The following is an 18,936-nucleotide window of genomic DNA, read 5'->3' on the forward strand; positions in this document are numbered from 1 at the left end:
ATTTTTCTCATAAATATATGTTCCTGAGGAATTTAGTATTAGGCTAAAAAAAAAAAAAAGTCCCCACTTTATTTATTGTAGCAGCATTTAGTTCTGCTGTTCTCCAGTCCTCTCCTGTACATGTTAACTATGTTCAGAGATATGGTAAAATAGGGGAAATGCTATGTTTCACCCAAGAAGTTACTCAAATACACTTGTTTAGGTTTTAGGTTTGTTTTCTTGGAGTGCAAGGAGTAGACACCAATAGATGGTGCTGGTGGTGCATTAATAAGGTTCAGTTTCACATTTGTTTTCTGGTCTGTGCTTGGAATTTGTTTAAAAAAAAAAAGAAAGAGAGAACAAAACAAAACAACAAAAAAGAACAAAACAACAAAATCCCTCATGCTAAGCTTTTGTCCAAAATGTTCTCCCTGCACTGAACCGGTCACCGTTTAACTTTAACCTGAACTGTGGCCCAGGAAATCCTTCAACATAAATAACCTTGGAAGCTGCCATGACCATTTTTGGAACGTGCTGCCTCAATAAATCTGTTACTTTGTTGTGCAATGTTGAAGTGTGCAGTTGTTTCTCTGATTAATTAGGGCAAAAAATAAACTTGCACGATCAATCCAAGCTGTGACACGTTTCAGCCCTGGCTTGAACATGTGGGCAGAAAAGAGCCTTAGAGCCTTCTCGACAGACCTGCCCTGGAATTTTAGGATGCATTGCTGGCTCGGAGTTTACTCCATTTGATGAGATAAGGTGGCTGCTAACAAAGTCTGCAAGGGAAGAGTTTTGATCTGTCTCAGGACTGCCATGCTATGTTAGCATGAGTAGGACTGAACACAGTGAGAAATGATTCATCTTAACCACTGCCCCCACTAAAGACAACATAACTGAAGTGTTTTATGTAATTGTGTTTATTTTATTTCACATATTACCCATGGAGAACAGCTGATACATTCTCTATATCTTTCACCAGTCTGGAATGCAAGATTAAAAAAAGGTATGGAAAAAGAGTCTAACGTTTGACATTCATGATATGAAAAATAGAGGGGATACAATGTTTTAAAATGCCCTTATGCAATATATATATATATATATATAAACCGTATAAAAATAAAATATATTTTTCCAAAAAAAAAAAAAAAGACATGACACAGAACAATCTTAAATACCGATGCATATCTCGTGATCCACACACACCGCACTTATAATTAACAAAAACCACGTACAATTGCACTTTTCCTCTCTGTGACGTTCAAGTATATCGCAGTCCCCGCAGGGACTAGTGAGTGTCCGATTCCCTGCCGGGTGCACATAACGCAGAGGGTAGAGCAGATGTGGGCGGCCTGTCCTTGCCCACGGCTGACGCGCACCCTCCGACCCTCGGGGGCGGAGGGCGAGGCCGGGGCCCGTCGCCCACCGGCGGGTCCCCCCCTGAGCATCCTCTCCTCGGGGCAGCGGGGCGCGGGAGGGCGGCGAGGGCCGCCCGGCCCCCCGGGTGCAGCGGCGGCGCCTTCGCGTCCTGGGCGGCGGCGGCTGCGGGAGCCGGCGGTGCCCGGCCCGGGGAGGGCGAGAGTCCGTGGCGGGCGGGGGGCGCAGCGTCCGCTGCCCTTTCAGCTCCCCCGCGGAGGGCGCGCCGGGGTCCCGCCCGGGCAGGCGCTCTCCGCGAATCCTGGCGGATCTCCGCCCGTGCCTCAGTCCATCCGTCGAGGCGGCCTCGGCCGGGTCTTGCGGCGCTCAGACTCCGAGGACGGAGGCGAGGGGCTGTGCCCGGCGCGTCCGTGGGCGCCGCCCGGAGCGGAGGGAGCGCGCTGGGCTTCGGTGCTCGGGCAGGGAACGCCGTCGGCGGCCGTAGCCCTGGGGGCTGATCTTGTTGGGGGGGGCGGCATCGTTCCTATCGTTGACGGCCGCCCTGTGGAGCTCGTCGACCAGCCAATGCACCGTGCACGTCCCGAAGCGGCACGCCTTTGTTTGGAAGTGGGGGAATCTGTTAATGCTCTGGCGGTAGCGCTTGACGCGGATGTGAGCATCCTCCCGGTTGCTGCGAGGCAGGAAGAGAGAGAGCGGGCATGAGAAGAGCCCAGTGGGGGCCCGGAGGGGGGAACGCGGTGGGCGCGAAGGGCAGGGCAGGGACCCCCCAAACTGGAGACGGGCTCCTCCCGACGGTGCCCAGACCCCCCCTCCAGCAGCTCCGGCTGTGCCCTCCGCGGGAGCGCGGAGCAGAGCGTGCTGCCCATGAGAGGAAAGGCCCCGCCGGTTTACGGCTGTTACTTTTTCTATGCATCCAGGGCTCAAGTTACTATTTATATCTGACTTTAGCAGTAAAGGCGCTACTATCTCCCGCCAGCCAAAGAGCGCGGGGAAAGGAAGGCGGGAGGCTGCTTTCACCGCGATGTGCAGCCCGGGCAGGACCTGCCTCCGGGGCGGGGGGGCTGGGGGGGGGTCTATAGCGAGAATAACCCTAAACACCCGGAAACGAAGGGACCCCGAAACTTTCCACTGCCTCGAGCAAGTGCCCGAGCCCAGGAAGGTCTGGAATTTACCTGGGAGGCGAGACTCGGGAATCCTCCTTCACGTCCTGGGTGCGTATGAGAGGCAGCACGTCGGCGGCTGCCCCCAGCCCTCGGAGCACGCCCGCAGGCTTCACGTCCCGCTTGGCTCGGCTTAGTGCCCATTTCGTCCATCTGAAAGAACACAGGGGAGAGGAGAGCCTGTTATCGCAAGTCTGCAGGGCGGGAGCCAAACCAAATAGATTCGAGGAGCGAAAATCTTTGCCAGCGCCGAGAATTTTTCCTTTTTTTTTTTCCTCCCCCCAACGTTTCCTGAAAGGGCATGAGGCCTTTAAGGAGCTGTGCAATTCCCGCAGGGAATCCAGTGCCTCTGATCGCGGCTGGAGCCAGGCGCGGAGGCTCGGCAGCTCCACGCGCGGCGCGGGGCGCTGGCAAGAGGGCGCGCTCCGATACTCACTTTCTTTTGAACTCTGTCGCTACGTCCACCCTTGCAGCATCCACCCCGAAGAAGGTCACGGAGCCGAGATAGAGCAGAGCTACGTGAACTAGTTTCATTCTGGCTGGGCTCCTGCTGGAGGGAAAAGAGAAGAACTGTAAGCATGCTTGCTAATAAAAGTCAAGTAAGGACTGTCCTTTATTCCTGGTGATTCCAGAGAGCTCCTTCCCTCACAGAGCCCCCAGGCTACCGGGAACTTTGTGTCTGATATGAACCAGAAGCTAATATTTGCTCAACAACTTATCACAGGGTAAATAACAGAGCCTCCAAAGTTTACGTTTGTCGAGAGTTTAGTTGCAGAGGCGGCTGAAAACCAGCAGGATTTCCAGAATACCCCCAGCGGCTTGCACTGGGATTTAGCGAACCCATGAGATTAGAGAGAGCTGGCTATCGGACGCATCGTTTCCAAACTCCAGCAAGTGTTTTGCTGCCGGGAAGTTTATTCCCTGATAGCTCCTCTTCCTACTTCACACGCAGAACCATGTAGTTCTGGGTCTTATGTTGTAAACTGCAGCTGATGCCAAGAGCCAGTGCAAGACTCCACAGCATAACTCCAAACTCTTCAAAACAGTCCAAATTTAGTAGATTTTTACTTGCTTTCCACCTCCCCTGAATCTCTTGTTGTTGTCAAGGATGGAAAAAAAATAGTTCTTACCTGACAGTGAGGATAATCCACTGAGACAAATGTTTTTGTAGTAGCGATCCGAGCTTGCAGGGTTTCCTGAGGAGCAAGAACTCCTCCTTTGTGTGTGTGTGTGTGTGTGAAGTAATCACTGCCGAGCTCTGCGCTCCACTGCTCGCTTTTATAGAGCAGCACTGAGAAGTGGGTGGACCTTGGCGTGGCCAAGCATTTTTTTCTTTGCACCCCCCCACCCCCACATTTCAAGCACTCCTTAAGCATTCTGACCTGGACTGGGGGCAACATTGGGGGCAAAAATAAGAGGATTATTGAAAATTATCTTAAACAACCACTTGGTATTTTGTTAATTATAACGGCAGCTTTTAGGATTCCGAGTCATGGCACAACTTGCAAAATCCGATGAGCCCCTCAGTCTGTTTTACTGGGGACAGACTGTTTAACTGCCAATATGTAATTATATTTCCACGGTCTGTAACATAATTTCTCTTTCTAGACATCTTAGGTTCAGGTGGGTGAGAGCAGGGGAGTGGGAACCAGGTTCAATCCATCCCAAAATCCAGGAAAATCCATCAAGTACCAAAGTTTCAGAAATAAACCCATATTTGGACAACGTGAATTATAATGAGTAACTGGAATGCCAGCCTTCTTTACATGAGTAAGGAGGTGGCAAATGAGGTATCATTAATATTCATGACTCAACTTGGCTGCATATTTTATCTAACAAAATGTATTTGATTTACTTGATCGATTCAAATAGATCACGAGTCAAATGGTTTTGGCTGATGAAGGTTAGAGCCCAGTTCTGTGCCTTGGAACAGAGCGAGTGGTATCGCTTTGGGGCACACACAGGGTCACTGAAACGCCTGGGGTTTCGTGCGCCGGGGAGAGCCGCCGTGCCTTGTGCTATTCCCAGTCCGCAAACCTCCACGGACGTGAGTGCGGTTACTTCCCGGTCAGAAAGCTGAACCAGTGCAGGATCGGGGTCTCTAACAGCATCCTCCCGGCTGGCCAGCAGCAAAACCTTCGTCTGACCACCTTGTTGTTGGGGTTTTTACAGTCTTTAACGTCTTTGCTCCGTGACGCTTCAGAAATGCAGAGGTCCGGCTTCGCAGGGGGTGCTGGAAGCCAGCGGCGGATGGACCGCGTCTCCGCTTACTTGTCGCAGTGCAAATCCGGCGGACCAAGGGAAATGCCCCAAGAGATCTGCGCCCTGGGGCGCCGGGGTCCCCTTGCCAGAGAGAGACACTGGCAGGAAGGAATGAACTGGTGAGATGCTTCTCTCAAATCTTGCCCCAAGCAAAGTGTTTCAAAAGTCAGGTGAGTGAGTGAGTGCTCGTGACTCTGTGCTTTCCTAGATAACCGCGGTGTGTAACAACACCCCGGAGAGGTATGTGCAGGGGGATGACGGAAATTTTCCTGTGCACGGTCTAAGATGCTCTCTCCCTCCCTCCCCTTGCTCACCAGCAGCGTCCAGACATCTGGAGGCTTCTGTCTCCTGCATCAACCTGTGCGGGACAGGCTGGCCCGGGAGCCGCCGCCACCCGGCCGGCAGGGAGGGCCAGCACTGCCTGTCGCTGCTCCCCATCCCATCCCGGCCGGCCGCCCCTCTGCCCCGAGCCCTCTGCGCGGCTCCCGCAGGGCGAGGCCGTTCCCCCGGCCCTGAGCCGGCCGCCGGGCGAGCCCAGCTCCGCTCCCCGCCGCACCTGCCCGGCCGAGCGCGGGACGCGGCGGCTGCCCCGGAGCGCCGGCAGCCAGCGGGGCTGCCCCGGGCTCGCCCTCATCCCTTCCGCCCGCCAGCTCGGGCAGCTCCGCGGAGCCGCAGCCCCGCTGCCCGCGCCACGGACCGTGCTCCGGAGCACAATCACGCAGAGCGAGAGGCTTGGGGGGGAAAACACAGGGAGGAAGAAATGCGAAAATAAGTGGTCTAGAACGGGGCCGTATCATGACCAGAGCTGCGCGACTGTATCAGCCCGCGATGGCTGGATTTTAGAGACCTCATGAGGCAGCTCAAGCTCGTGCGAGTTCAAGCATTTCCTTGATTAGCAGAAGTTGAAACTGAACCTAACTTTTTTTTTTTTTTTCCCGAATAAGGAGGCAGGGTTTTGTGTGATAAGCATTGCTTTGACTCAAATTAAGTCTCCCATTCCAGTAAAGAAAAAAAAAAATCACAGGTTTCCTCAAATGCTGGAAAATCCCTCATTAAAATCCTTGGCTTAAACGGGAAGTGTATTTTGTATACTCTTAGTCAAACAATGCAGAAAAAATCCTACGTTGATTTAGGAATAGTAATGACAGTAATAACACAACTCTCATGAGTCTTCATATGGACTATAACTCTCATCTCAGTGATACAAAACTACTTCATTCAAATTCATGAGGTGGCAAACTCTGACACATAAATGATCAGTTTGTTGCTGATGTGATTTGTGAAAGGGCTTCAGCAGGTAGACCGGGTTCAAATCTACCACAAAACATCATGTTCTTTGTTCAGATGCTCATTTTGTTCTTTCTATGAACTTGCATTCTCATGAGCAATAGTCACTGAATTGGTACTTTGATGTAACAGTATTATTCCATAAATAGTGAGTTATTTCCATTAAAAAAAAAAAAACAACAAAAAACAAAACCCAAAAACAGTTACACAGAATGTTCCATTGCAATATTATTCACAAGCTGTGAGTCTGAGGCAATGCCAAGCAGTTCAGCAAGACCAGTCTATGATGTGAAGTGTAGGGTCTCCCAGATGCTGCCCCATCAATCATGGGAAGCTGGCCTGGAGGAACAGCCAGCTTCTGGACCTGTTTACTGCTTATCTCGGGTGTGCTGTTCAACCTCTTGGTGTTGCCATATGGACAGGAGACCTTTCAACGTGTACCTGCTCTGGCAGGGACATGGCAAAGATGGGTTGCTGTTTATACAGCATTTTATTCAGGCTGAGGTTTATTCCAAAAGAAAAGGTCTAAAATCTGTGGGTATCAATGGGGAATCAGTGTGAGGCAAATATTCTGGGTTGATTATGGAAGAAGACTGTTGTTTGAAGTCAGTGAAAGTGCCTTTGCATGTTTCACTTCAGGTTTAAACAAATTGTTCTGAATTCATATGCCATGAGTATGAATAGACCTGATGTATTTCAGGCTGCATGAAATCAGCAGAAAGATAATACTAGTAGAATACTGGCACCCCCTGAAGGATCTAAAACCTCAATCAAGCTCCACACAGAAAAACCTTGCTGTTAGTGCCTGCAGTCAGCCAGTTTTCTCTGTGTCAAGGGCACAGCGACAAAGGGGTGATTCCATTTCTGGTAGTCCCATTGGAGGGGCTTTGGTGAGCCTTATGTCTGACAGGTTTGAGTACACCAAACAAAGCCTCCTAAATGAGTGGGGAATGTCTATTGGTAGGGGAAAACCTGGTTGGGGTCATAGCTGCTTCCCTGTTCTGGCATGGGGTGGAGTGACACTGGATAAAGAGACTGCAGGCAGAGTGTGAGTTCTCTGTTTCCTGAAGGAGGAGTGAACTGTAGAAGGTATTGTGAGTGTTCAAACATTGTTGTTGGCAAGTGGACAATGTGAGTGTGGCAACATTGCCCCTTGAGTGCTTTCAGGCTCTTGGAGAGGCTGCAGCCTTGCAATTCTTCCCCTGGGGTAAGTACATGACTAGGTGCTTCTGGAGATGTGTGCCTGATGTCCTCTGTGAGCCCCTGCATCTCTTGTGAGGAGCCAGGCTACTCTGCTGCAAGTGAGGGAATTAAGGTTCTGGTGGTCTGGATGAGCATTCCATTTTACTTTTCATTAGAATTTAGGTGAACACTGTGTCTGCTCCACTTCCTCATTTGTCCTGTAAGAACCTAAGATTGCCCTATACTTAAGGGAAGCTGTCCAGAGAGGTTGTGGATGCTACATTCCTGGAAGTGTTCATGGCATGGTTGGATGAGGCTCTGAGAAACCTGGTCTAGTGGAATGTGTCCCTGTCCGTAGCAGGGGGCTTGGAACAAGATGATCTTTAAGTTCCCTTCTGACCCAAACCATTCTGTGACTCTGTGAAATAAATAAGCTCAACTGAACTTCCTATTCCTTACCTAAGATGTGCCATTTCTTATAAACTTTATAAGCTTTATTAACTTTGGCTGTACTGATCTAGATAGCAGAAGGAGCAAGGCTGTAAAGTGAGCACTAGCGGTATTGGGAAATCACTAAGCAAACATCTTGCTCTTGAACCACCATTTATTAATGCCCTGGGAAAGGTGTGAGGTGATCTTCTGCTAGAGGCGCTGTGTTAAAAGAGCAATGAGACTTAACCATTGACATTTGTTATTGCATATTGAATATTTTTATGAGTGCTGATATGGTAACTCTAAGGTCCCATTTCAGCTCCAAATTAGGTAATTTCTTAGTGTCTTTAAGCCTTCCCTCCAGATTTAGCTGTACAGAACATTATCCCCTGCTTTTGTTGTTATGTCCTGCAACCAAAATGCCTACGCACAACTTAACAAAGGTATTCCTACCTAACTCCTACCTAGAAGAAGTGACTGACCCCCCAGAGTGCATCTCTTTCTCAAAAAGTATGGCCAATCTTTTCGGTGTATTACACATTTTTCTTTACTCCTGAAGTTAACAAGGAACTTTATTAAGATTGGATCTTTATACATGTCATTTCCTTCAAAACAGCTAAATCACGAAGCTGATGACTCCGAGGAGATATCAACCTCTGTCCTCCGCTGAGAAGGCACAAGCGGGAATACTGCTTGAAGCTTCCTGAGCAATTTGCATCTGGCTTACCAGCAAGACACTGCATCAGTGTGTCCAGCTAAGACATGTAAGAACTGCGTGTTTGAAGCAGAAATGTCTCTGAGACCACTAATGACCATCTGCTGGGTGCCTCGTCAGGATGGATCGTCAGGAGCAAATCCAGTTTGCTGCATTTCCACACCCAGCCCGGTACCCGCAACAGCTCATCGCTGGAGTGCAACCCATGTGCTCCACTTGGTTCTTCTCTCTGTGCTCTCAAACGGGATGTACATAGAAACTTATCAGAGTGCTTTGGCAGGCTCCGCCAGCTACCCAAGCGCTGTACTGTCCGCTCGTTTATCCTCAGCATCTCTGCGCCTGCTGGCATCGTGCTTCCAAGGGCCACGGTCCAAAAGGTGCCTGCCTCATCGGCACGTTATAAATAGCACGGCAGCTCCCGGCGCGGCCTCGCTGAGCGCCCCGGCGGCCACCGCCCGTGCCCGGGCCAGCACGTCCGAGGCCACCCGGGTCACGCCGAGGCACTGCCGGCCAGTGCCCTGCCAGGCTCAGCCCCGGCGCCGCGACCCGCGGGGAGCAGCACGGCGGGGCCGGGCCGGGCAGCGCAGCCCCCTCCGGGGCGCGGGTGCTGGTGTGAGGGGGCCGGGGCCGAGACCCCCGCGCCGTTCTTGGCACCGCCGCAGAGCCCAGAGGGGCCGCGGGACGGCCTCCCCCGCGGCGGCATGTCCCGCACACCGCGGACAAAACGTGAACGGGACACATTCTGGAAGCGCAAGCCCCGATTCTCCAGGCCGAGCTGGCGGGGCCGGCGTTATCTCGCCGCCGGCTTCCATTTCCGCGGAGCCTCGGCGGGGGCGATGCCCAGCCCCGGCAGCTCCTCGCGGGAGCGGCGAGCTGCAGCCCCGCTCAGACACCCGAATCTCCCCGGGCGTGCAGAGCGCTCGGACCCGCCGCGAGTGTCTTTTGTAAGGGGAACGTGCCCCGCACTCGCTGCCTCCCGGGCGGGCACCGCACAGGGGGAGGCTGCTGGGAGACAAAGCCCCGCTCGGGCGGGGCACGGACCTCCCCCGCCGGGCCCTCCCCGCCCGCGGGGGGCTGCGAAGGGAGATCGCGGCGCTGGCACCGGCGTCCCAGCACGGCGGTCGGCCCGGGGCAGCGGCACTGGGGGACAGCCGGGCCGGGCCGCCCCAGCCCCCGCCCAGCCCCGGGGTCACGGCGAGCGGTCCGGGCGGCGCGCAGGCGCACGGCGCGCCCGCGCCTCCAACATGGCTGAGGTGGTGCCGCTCCTCCTGCGGCGGGCGCGGAGCAGAGGATGCTGAGCCTGCCCCGAGCCGCCGCCGCAGCCGCTGGGGTGGTGAGGCCGAGGCGCGCCCCGCGCAGCCATGGCCAGGCTGGCCGACTACTTCATCGTGGTGGGCTATGACCACGAGAAGACAGGTAGGTGTGGCTGCGCGCAGCGCTGCCCCGCCGTGCCTGGCCGCTCCCCGCGCTCCTGCCCGGCCCCGGCCCCCGCCCGCCTCCGGCCGGGCCGCGGGAGGAGGAGACTGCGGCGCACACGGGGCGCGCGTCCGGCCGGGGGAGGAAGGGGTGAGGGCAGCGGGGCGAGCCAAGGGTTAATCCCCCTTCTCGAGGGGGGAAGCGGAGGGGCTCCTGCACCGCCCGGCCGGGGCAGCCCCGGCCCGCCCCACCCGCTGGGAGCGGCTGCGGTTCCTTCCCGAAAGCGCGGGCAGGTTCAAACGGGGCCCGCGGCCGTGCCCGGGCTCGGCCCTCGCCCCGCGGCCGGACCCGCCGGGCAGGGCCGGTCCCGCCGTGCCCCCACCTGTGTCCCGCCGGCTGGGGCGCGACAGCCGCGCCTCCCGGGAGAACAAAGGCTGCCGAGGGGGCTCGGCGAGCGGCGGGGTTCGCCCCATCTCGCTGCTCATCCATCTCTTGTTGAACGGTGCCGCGTATCCCCCAGGGAAGTGTCGTTGCACCCGGGAGGCTCTGCAGGAATGGCTGCTTTTCCTAAAGCCTCGGGATACGTTCTGAGTGCTCGGGGGAAAGGGAAGTGGTGTTATCTGCTGTCGTTTTGTGGGCAAAGAGAGAGTGGTTTGTGTTACGTAACTCCGTTATGATACCAGCTTTGTTACTGCAGAGATCTCAAAGCAGTGTTTAAACTGATTGGAAAATGAAGTGATTGTCAACTGGTATGTGTTTGTGCTGGGTATTTCAGAACGATCCTTTGAATGTACGTTGTTAATAAACAATATTTTAAACAGTCGAATGTTCCCTAATTTATTTGACTATGTATAAACCAAACAACACTCAAGTTTGTTACTCAGAGTAATTCTTTGAAGTAGCAATTATGTGTAGTCTGTGTCTGTTCATTCTAAAAGTGCAGCTAATAAACTCAGACTATGGTATTTTTAAAAAAGAAATATAATTTTTAGAGAAACCATTATGTCTCTATTTAAAGATGCAGTGTCTTACGAAGTTCTGCTAAGGGTCTCTTGGATTTTACTATTCTGCAATTATTATTCTATTAATTACAGCCTGGTTTCCCCTCTTACCCCATTCCATAATAGGTTTTTCCTAATTGTACTGTCAAAATTAAGACATGTGAAATGGGGAGTATTTTACATTAAAAATAAAGACCTTCCCTTTTGCCTGTCTCCTGTTTGGAACGTTTTCCCTGACACAGTAGAGAACCCAAATGAAAACGAAGAAGCAACCAAAAGACCCAGATGTGCTTTTAAGAAGACAAAGCAAGTAGGCTCCTTATTTCTTGGGTATGATCAATCTGACAGAGTACGTGAAAAGAAATTATAGATTGCATTGGAAAGCTTTATATCTGTAAAATGTCTTCATCTGTAGCATATAAGTGTGTGTTTAACTTCCCATACATAAATTGCCTCATGAAGTTTAGTAGAATTGCTTGCATGGATGAAATTGAGCAGGTTCAGAAATAACTCCAGAACCTTAATTTGAAGAGGTCATGCCCAGAAAGTTACTGTTTAGACTTTATTATTTAAATTACTTGTTGCTACTTTAATGCTTCATAATAAAAATGCTTGAAGGAACAACATTCTGTTGAAGACTAGGCATGCATTGTTTTCCAAATTCCTTTACCCCCACATGCAATCCCATAGTACATGGAGTACTGACCTTTATTCTTCTTATAAAATGGTAGTTTCTTGATGCATTTGTTATGCTTCCTTCTATGTGAAAAGCAGAGACAAACATTTCTAGGATTATAGACTTGCTACCCTTGAAGCTTTTATATTTTTAAGTGTGTTCCTTTTTTTTCTGTCCCATTTTTGGTTTTTTTTTCATTTGCAGCTACTTCCTGGCTTGGTTTTAATGTGCTTGATTTTAGTGTTGAGTGTAATTACATTTTGTAGTGTTTTGTTTTTTTTTTTTTTTCCCCAGGCATAGTCTGTGGAATAGCTTTGTGTAAACAAGCAAACAAAAATGCTGTACCCTTCCCCCCAACCTGTGTGTCAGCAGTGTTTGGGTGATAAACACTTGTGGTTTATAGGGAAGGGTGTTTATAGTAGTGACTGCTCTCCCAGAAAAGGCCCACTGTGTCTGCTGGCTCTCCTCTGCTCTCACTGCTTATATGGATGTATTTACATGTGCCAGTATCTGCAATACCCCTGAAAATGTGGTAAAGGTGCTGATTTCCTGGGCAGGTTATCTGGCTTTACTCAAAAACATTTGCTATAAATGTCTAAAATGCAGTATTTGTGCAGTTTAGGAGCAGATACGTAGATTTTTCTTGTTGTGGAACAACTTTGTTACTGATGCTAGAAGATTTTATCCAGCATAGTCTTCAGGGGAAGTGAACAGGTTGATTGTCCTCGAATAAACCAGAGAGTGTGTCCTTTGGGAGTCAAACATACAAAAGTCTGTTCCTCATCTGGTCTAGGCCCGTGTAAATTGATGTTACAGCAGTCCTAGTGCTGCCGTTCCTATTGTGTTCAATCTTCCTTTCATTTCCAGCTCACTTTAGGACGCTGGCCTGTCCAAAAGACCTGTCTTGCTGGGTGTTTTACCTGTGTTGCTATATTATTTTGTCCTTGGATTACTTTTCTGCTAGTTTTTCAAACAGTGTTGGCTCACCAGGATGTCAGATGAATGCCAGTATCGGCATAAAGGAGAGTCAAGAGCATGCCGGAGGACAGATCAATGCACCCTGAATTTATATGAGCTTAAATGGTCCTAGAGCCTTGAGCACAAAGATGTTAGTGAGGTGCCTTAGTCTCCTACATGCTCCAAGGAAACTAATGGGAGCCTTTGGATAATTTGCCTAACAGGCAGTTTATTCATGGTTGGCAAGATGCACAGAGGCTCTGCCTGAGCAGAGAATGAGCTTTGCTGTTGACAAGTGTCAGTAGAATTGCAGGCACTTAGGAGCCGAGAAGTCTTTGTGCTGGAAAGGATGACCTGATTCACCCAGCTCTTTCTGTGTTTCAGGTACACTGGTCTGTATTCCCACCTAAGTTGCTCAGTCTGTGTCTTTCACCATAAAACTAAGCTTAGATAGATCATAGTTCTAATGGCTGTTATGTATTTTAAGAACTTGTTCTGAGCAGTAGCTGCTGTCAGAAGTGCATGTTAAATGTTCTGACAGAGCTGAAGAAACCAGATTTACAAATCCCCCAGCTTTACTAAACTCCTGTTTTTGTTCTAACAGTGAAAGCATGAAGGATTTCAGTGACACACACAGTAAAGCAGTCAACCTTGGCTAAGGTAGATAACCACATTTTCCTGCAGCATATCAGCACAATATAAAGCTGTTACATAACCAGCTACAAAAGGCACTACAGAAGTCTCTGAAAGGAGCAAAGGTGCTACCAAATGTAGGCATTCTGGGTAAACAGCTAGAAGAAATCCCAGGAGGCCTTACTGTTTATCCATTGTATCTTTTCATGGAATTTGAAGTGTGTTTGATGTGCTTCACCAAAAAATTCCCATTTAATATGTTTGAATAATGGAATGTGGATGGGATTTAGGAAGAACACAGATGTTTGCAAAGATCACAGAAGGGCATGAGAAAATGCCTTTTTGTTTTGTTTGGTTTTGGTTTTGCTGGTATAAGCCCTAATCATAAATCTATCCCTAGAATTTACATGTAGTGATACTTGGAAAAGGTAAAAGAGAGAACATTCTGTGTCTTTCTTAGCTCAGCAGCTGAAAGGTAAGGATAAAGAAGAGAGGATCCAAAGACTGGATTTGATTAATTTGCCCATGCACCCATAGCAGCTTTACTGTAGGATGCTGTTGTGTACCCAGAAGTTAAAGGAGAAAACCTGTGAGGTGGAGGAAGATGTTTTCTGTGAGGTTTGGTCACTCTGAGAAGACAGAGGAATGATTTGTTCTTGCTTTTGTGTGCAGTTGCAATGTGTAGGACAGAAGGCTTGCAACAGTATAGCAGTTTTATTTGGCTGTTGTCACTACTGATAAATGCTGGTATAACATGTGTGGGCTCTGTTGTGGTTGTTTCTGTTCTGATTTTTATCAACTCCTCTTCAGGAAAGCCTTTATTGTGTAACATAGCTTCGTATCTCGGTGGATTTTGAAACAAGACAAGCGATTGTTGATGGAGTGGGAGAAGTTTCTAAATGGAATTGTCTGATTCTTTTATTTATTTTTTGTCCCTGTGAGCAGATTTTGCCTGTGAAGAATACAGTATCATGAGGATTTTCTGCTGTATTCGCTATGTATTCGTAGTTGGTCATTCCACTGAGCTAGTGTGTGTATAAGGAGTAGATGATTTCTTGATGCCATGGTATGCAATCTCTGTAGAACAGAAAATGCAGAAAAATAAGGGAATAAAGCTGTTACTTCAGTGGCTTTCTTATCTGTGCTGCAGCTTAATTTGATTCAAGTGCAATCCAGGGAAATCTCAAAGGGATTAAAAAAGCAACAGAAACTAAATCCTTCTTATTGTGGCAGAAGAATTCTTGTAGCTGTAGTAGAATGAAGCATCGAGTGTAGTGCTGGAACTGGAGCAGAATGCAGAAGTGTGACTGTGTATTGCTAGGAGATGACTGTAGTTGGCTATGGCTGGATAGGGCATGGCAGCCCAAAAGCCTTGTAAACAGATTAGTTGCTCCAGTAAAAGAAATGATCTCTTCCTCCAAACCTTCTGGTTAACTTCTCAAACACAGCAGATTCCACAATGCTATGCTGAAACAGAATGAGGAGAAAATATTTCTATTGCATGTGGTTTTGTTTGTTTGTTTGTGGTGGTTTTTTGTTGGTTTTCTTTTTGTTTTGTTTGTTTGGTTAGGTTTTTTTTGTGAGATAAAGCTCTCTTGAAAGTCTGCTTGGAAGACCCCCAGTATTTTTTGGTAGCATGTCTTCATAAAAGGTATTCAAGCAGCTTCTTCTAGTACACAATGTTGACTAAAAAATTTACTTTGATTTTGATTTATGAATTGGTTATCATTTTGGAGAAATCTTAAAATCAATACAGATCATGTAAATCTTCTTTCCCTCAAATGTCTGTAATGAATATTTCTGAAGAACTTGGATTTGAGACTCTTTACTCAGTCTTGCCGTTATGGTAACAACAATAATAAAAATACTTTTTTCAGCCTTTCTTTTTAAACTAAAACATTAACGGAGGCTGATTTTTTTCTCTGTAAGCTTTCTTCATTTGTTCTGAAATCCGAGGACACAGATTATGTTGAGGGAAGTAGCATTTCTTATCTTTGTGACTAAATTGCACTCAAGGAACTCTCTCTCCCCTGTTCTGTCCTGGATTAACTTTGTGGATTAGCTGACAAAAAGGCACTTTTTCTGCAGCCTGTTCATGGAAAACAGTTTGTTATGCAAGCCTGAATACCGTGTAAGCCCTGGCCTTCTATAACCACAATCATATTTTTCAGTGGAGGGACAATGAGACTTGACATTTAACTTCTCCAACATCCCAAACATAATAGTCTTGTCTTATGACAGTGAGGAAGAGAATTATACTGCTGTGGTAGTTCTCTGACATGAATTTAAAGTACCAGCTACCTCCCCAACTACTGGTACTTTCAAAGGAAAACCACAGTCACTGTGGAATCATTTGTAAAATGTGTAGCAGCAGATTCACAGTTCAGCCTCAATAACTGTCAGTGAAAGTTGTATCCTGCAAATACGTACTGGTGAGTAGGAGGTTTTCCTTTGGTTCATCTCTCCTTTTACTCCTCTTTGCAGTAACATGAGACTTTCAGACTCCTTGCTTATATAGTGAAAAAAATTATTTCTAACAATAGCATTATCAGTATTGATGAGTTTAATTTGCTTCTGCTTGGTGTTCTGGGAATTGTGTTCCGTTTATATGTGTTTGTTGAAATAAGTGACGGCTGTGGTGTCAGTGGTATATTCTGAAGTCAAGGACAATCCAATTAGTGTTGATTGGGATTTGGCAGCTAAATCCCTGCTCATTGAGCCAAGAACATGCTGGCTATTGCTTATCTGCTAGTGACTAGATAGATTATGATTTCATGTCTCTAATGTTTATAATTCTCAGCTTTCAATCTTCTGCAAATTGAATACTCTGAAAAAATGCAATCATTGAACACAGCTTGAATTCTTTGTTTCCTTTCTAGTAGTCTTGTGCTCAAGGTGTCAAAGTAACTAACCACAAAATTTCCCCTGAGCTGGACATAGGTGACAGGCTGCCACTCCTGCAGCCAGAACCAGCAGTTGGTGACAGTGTGGTCTGGGGTTGTGTGTAGCTGTTGTGGAGGAAAGCTAAGGGACAGAAAAAACAATCTCATCATAACTTTGGATACAAATTCAGGGCAATTGCATGCAAAACCCCATTGGACCATGGGAGACCTCAGTGGATAAAAAAAAGAGACAAAGGAATGTTACTGGGCATACAAAGTCAATCACTCAGAAATTCAAGGGGGAAAAAAATAGAAGGTAGGAATAATGTCCTTATCGTATCCTTTTATTGTAGTTCATATGGTGTTTCCTAGGATTTAAAACCCCAGAAAATCCATTATCTGATGCTTGGATAGATCTTCAGTGAGATAGAAAATGTCTTTTTAAATGTAAGAGTATCAGGTTGGGACTGCTGGAATAGTAACTGGAAGGAAGATGAGACATTCTGGCAGAGGATTTCTCAGATACTTGTGGATAAAAAGGGATGACAGCTCTTCTTTTTGGAACCTTGACTTCAGTTGTGGAAGGTTGTGCATTTGGAAAATGGGTTTTGTTGAGCTCCTTTTGCCCGATGCTGTGGGTAGTGATGCCAGAAGTATGGAGTGTTGTCAGACTCTCTAGAGGGTTGCACATCACGTCCTTGTGGTGCAGGAACCCTTCTCCATAAGACACTGGCCACTCTTCCTGCATACTCTGACACATTCTGGTATTTTAGAATGCTTTCTGTCTTCTAGCTTGGTTTTCTAGGTTTACCCCGGAAGAATCTCTGCCTTATCATCTCTCTCACTTTCTTCTTCCTTCTCTTGCTCTCAGTATCAATTTAACTACTCTTTATCTACTCTCTGGTTTTCTGAGATGAAGTCCTCTTGGCCACTCAGTTGGATTTCTTACGGTTTTCATCTTTAAAGAAACAAATTTCAATTAATTGCACGAACACCAGGGCCAGGTTTTGTCCCTTTTGTAAATTTTGGGCCTAAAAGAATGTTTGGTAGAATTTTACTTTAGGCAAAAAAAAAAATCCATTTCTCCCCAGTCTTATTTCTTGGAACCAGAAGTATTTGGTGTGAAGTTTTGCTGAATTAACTGAGCTGGAAACAGATGTTAAGCATTGAGACTTTATTTGGTACATTTAGTTTGTCTAAGTAAAAAAATAACTGAAAATAGTTACAGAACAAGAGGTTAGAGCACCATTAGTGATGCTTATGGCTGCTAGCTATTTGTGTATCTAAAAAACATTGCACTCTTGTTTCTTGGTTTGTTATAACTGCACCAGTTAGAGCCCAATAAACTGTTCAGCTTGACTGCTGTGTTGTTGAAGTCTTCCACAGTTTAAATTTGTATGTTTAACATGTGCAGTTTTGTTTTGGACCAAGAAATTCAGACATTCATCGTTTTTTGTGACTATTGTTCTCTGAACTGTAAATCTAATTCTAAATAGCAGTAAGAAAAAGCTGAATATGTGACTAACAAAATACTCAAGACTCAAAAGACAAAGTTGTGATCTTGTCATAAATTCAACTGTAATGGAATTTTAATTCTTAAAATGTAGTTGAATGGGCATACTGTACTTTTTAAGAAAGGTTAAATTAGGAAAGCTGTGTTTTTTAATTCTATTACAGAGACTGCTTTTCATAAACATGCAAATTGCAATTGCTTAAAAATAGAGGAAAGCCACACACTTTGTTCCTGCAGAGCTGTTTCTTCATAATTAATCTATTTTCTCAGAAAAATACATAGTAGTTTTATGAAGCTTGTGTGATGACTGGGCTGTTACTGGTCTATACTGTTGGTATATGCTGTTTTTAAGCCAGGTTTAATACAAAACATTCTAGAAGAACTTACTAGAGGATTTCCATTTTCTTTCTTCTTGTTTTATAGTTTGTGAAGCGAGAAGTAGTAGGTTTGATATTTTCAAGAACACAGAATGTTTGAAAGAAGATTTCAAAGAAAAGTTGGTGATAACTTTGCCTTCCTAAAACACGGATTTAAACCCACACTTTCCCCCCCCTTTTTTTTTTTTTTTTGGTAATTTAATCTATTTAGAGTCTTTCTCTTTTAGGCTGCAAGTTCTTAGAATCTTCAGTCTGTGAGAGCTTTTTTTCTTCAGTGTATTTTGTTCAGTGGGCTGCCAGGCAGAATTTGCTTTTTGTAAAGTATCTTAGCCTGGGGCCTCTGCCTGAGCCATAGGTTGTGCCTGGCTGCAGCTGAGGAACAAGTTGGAATTCCCTATTAAGGGAGGGAAGAGCTGCTGCCTGAACGTTGCCTTTGGGATTCACCTCACATTTTTTAGAAGTGCAGTTATTGAATTATTTTATGCCTTTCAGGAGCTGCTTGCTTTTGCAAAATAGGAAGCTAATTAGTGTGTGTTTCTCATGATTAGCAAGTTTCAGCAGTGGTAGAAAGCCCAAGGTTTGGAATGGATGCTTTTAATGGTATTTCCAAAACAAGTAAGATAACGAGGCATACACACAGAATAAAGGGATGTTTTCTGCGGTAGTAAATATTCAGTTTGTGTTTAGAAATCCATGCAAGTGTTCAAAGTGCTGCAGAGAAATGTTTGTTCCCTAGGTATTTTATAGTGACTAAAACGGAAATGCTTATTTTCAATGATGAATTCTGGTCTGCTTTGTGAAGTGAGTTAAGAGAATGCCTGTGAAGGTCTCAGATTGGCCCTTTAGCTGGAGGCAGCTGCCCCTGCAGCAATTTTAGACACTTGTGCCAGTTCTGTGCTACTTCCACTCATGAGCTGAGGTTTTGACTCAAGCTACCTGTGAGCATGCTTTAAGCTGAGGCAGCTGACGCTGTTGAGGCACAAGGCATATGTTCCCTTTTCCAGCTCTGAGGTGTTGATTCTCTCCAGCAGGGAAGCAGCAGAGAGAGCTGGAACATCCCAAAGCACCTCAGCAGGTTGTCCTAGGC

At 47.2% G+C, this 18,936-nt stretch overlaps 3 protein-coding genes across 9 annotated transcripts in view; 2 read left to right on the forward strand and 1 right to left on the reverse strand.

Annotated features, from left to right (window-relative positions):
• LOC121669451 overlaps positions 1–9,553 on the forward strand; it is a 41,438-nt gene extending 31,885 nt beyond the window's left edge. Inside the window, exons 5-6 of the mRNA XM_042038411.1 lie at positions 4,689–4,948; positions 8,296–9,553. Of these exons, the coding sequence (XP_041894345.1) occupies positions 8,470–9,342 (873 nt within the window). The 5' untranslated portion in view covers positions 4,689–4,948; positions 8,296–8,469 and the 3' untranslated portion in view covers positions 9,343–9,553. The remainder of the gene's footprint in view (positions 1–4,688; positions 4,949–8,295) is intronic.
• Positions 882–3,782, reverse strand: ADM (adrenomedullin). 2 transcript variants are annotated; one of them, XM_042038418.1, is made up of 4 exons: positions 3,647–3,782; positions 2,953–3,066; positions 2,529–2,669; positions 882–2,026 (listed from the first exon to the last, which is right to left on the reverse strand). In XM_042038418.1, the coding sequence occupies exons 2-4, from the start codon at positions 3,048–3,050 to the stop codon at positions 1,723–1,725; spliced, it is 543 nt and encodes a 180-aa protein (XP_041894352.1). In that variant the 5' UTR covers positions 3,051–3,066; positions 3,647–3,782; the 3' UTR covers positions 882–1,722. The 2 variants fall into 2 exon arrangements, with proteins under 2 accessions (XP_041894352.1, XP_041894353.1); XM_042038419.1 differs by having other exon boundaries at positions 2,953–3,063; positions 3,647–3,781.
• A 79-nt stretch (positions 9,554–9,632) lies between the features above and the next one.
• The window catches only part of SBF2 (SET binding factor 2), a 235,244-nt gene continuing 225,940 nt past the window's right edge, over positions 9,633–18,936 (forward strand). For all 6 annotated transcript variants that reach the window (XM_042038399.1, XM_042038401.1, XM_042038403.1 and 3 more), the window contains exon 1: positions 9,633–9,810. In XM_042038399.1, the coding sequence (XP_041894333.1) occupies positions 9,756–9,810 (55 nt within the window). In that variant the 5' untranslated portion in view covers positions 9,633–9,755. The remainder of the gene's footprint in view (positions 9,811–18,936) is intronic.

Source organism: Corvus kubaryi, unplaced genomic scaffold, assembly GCF_017639235.1.
Source record: "Corvus kubaryi isolate FWS band 111438036 unplaced genomic scaffold, C.kubaryi_AGA036_p1.0 37392, whole genome shotgun sequence".
NCBI classification, from domain to species: domain Eukaryota; kingdom Metazoa; phylum Chordata; class Aves; order Passeriformes; family Corvidae; genus Corvus; species Corvus kubaryi.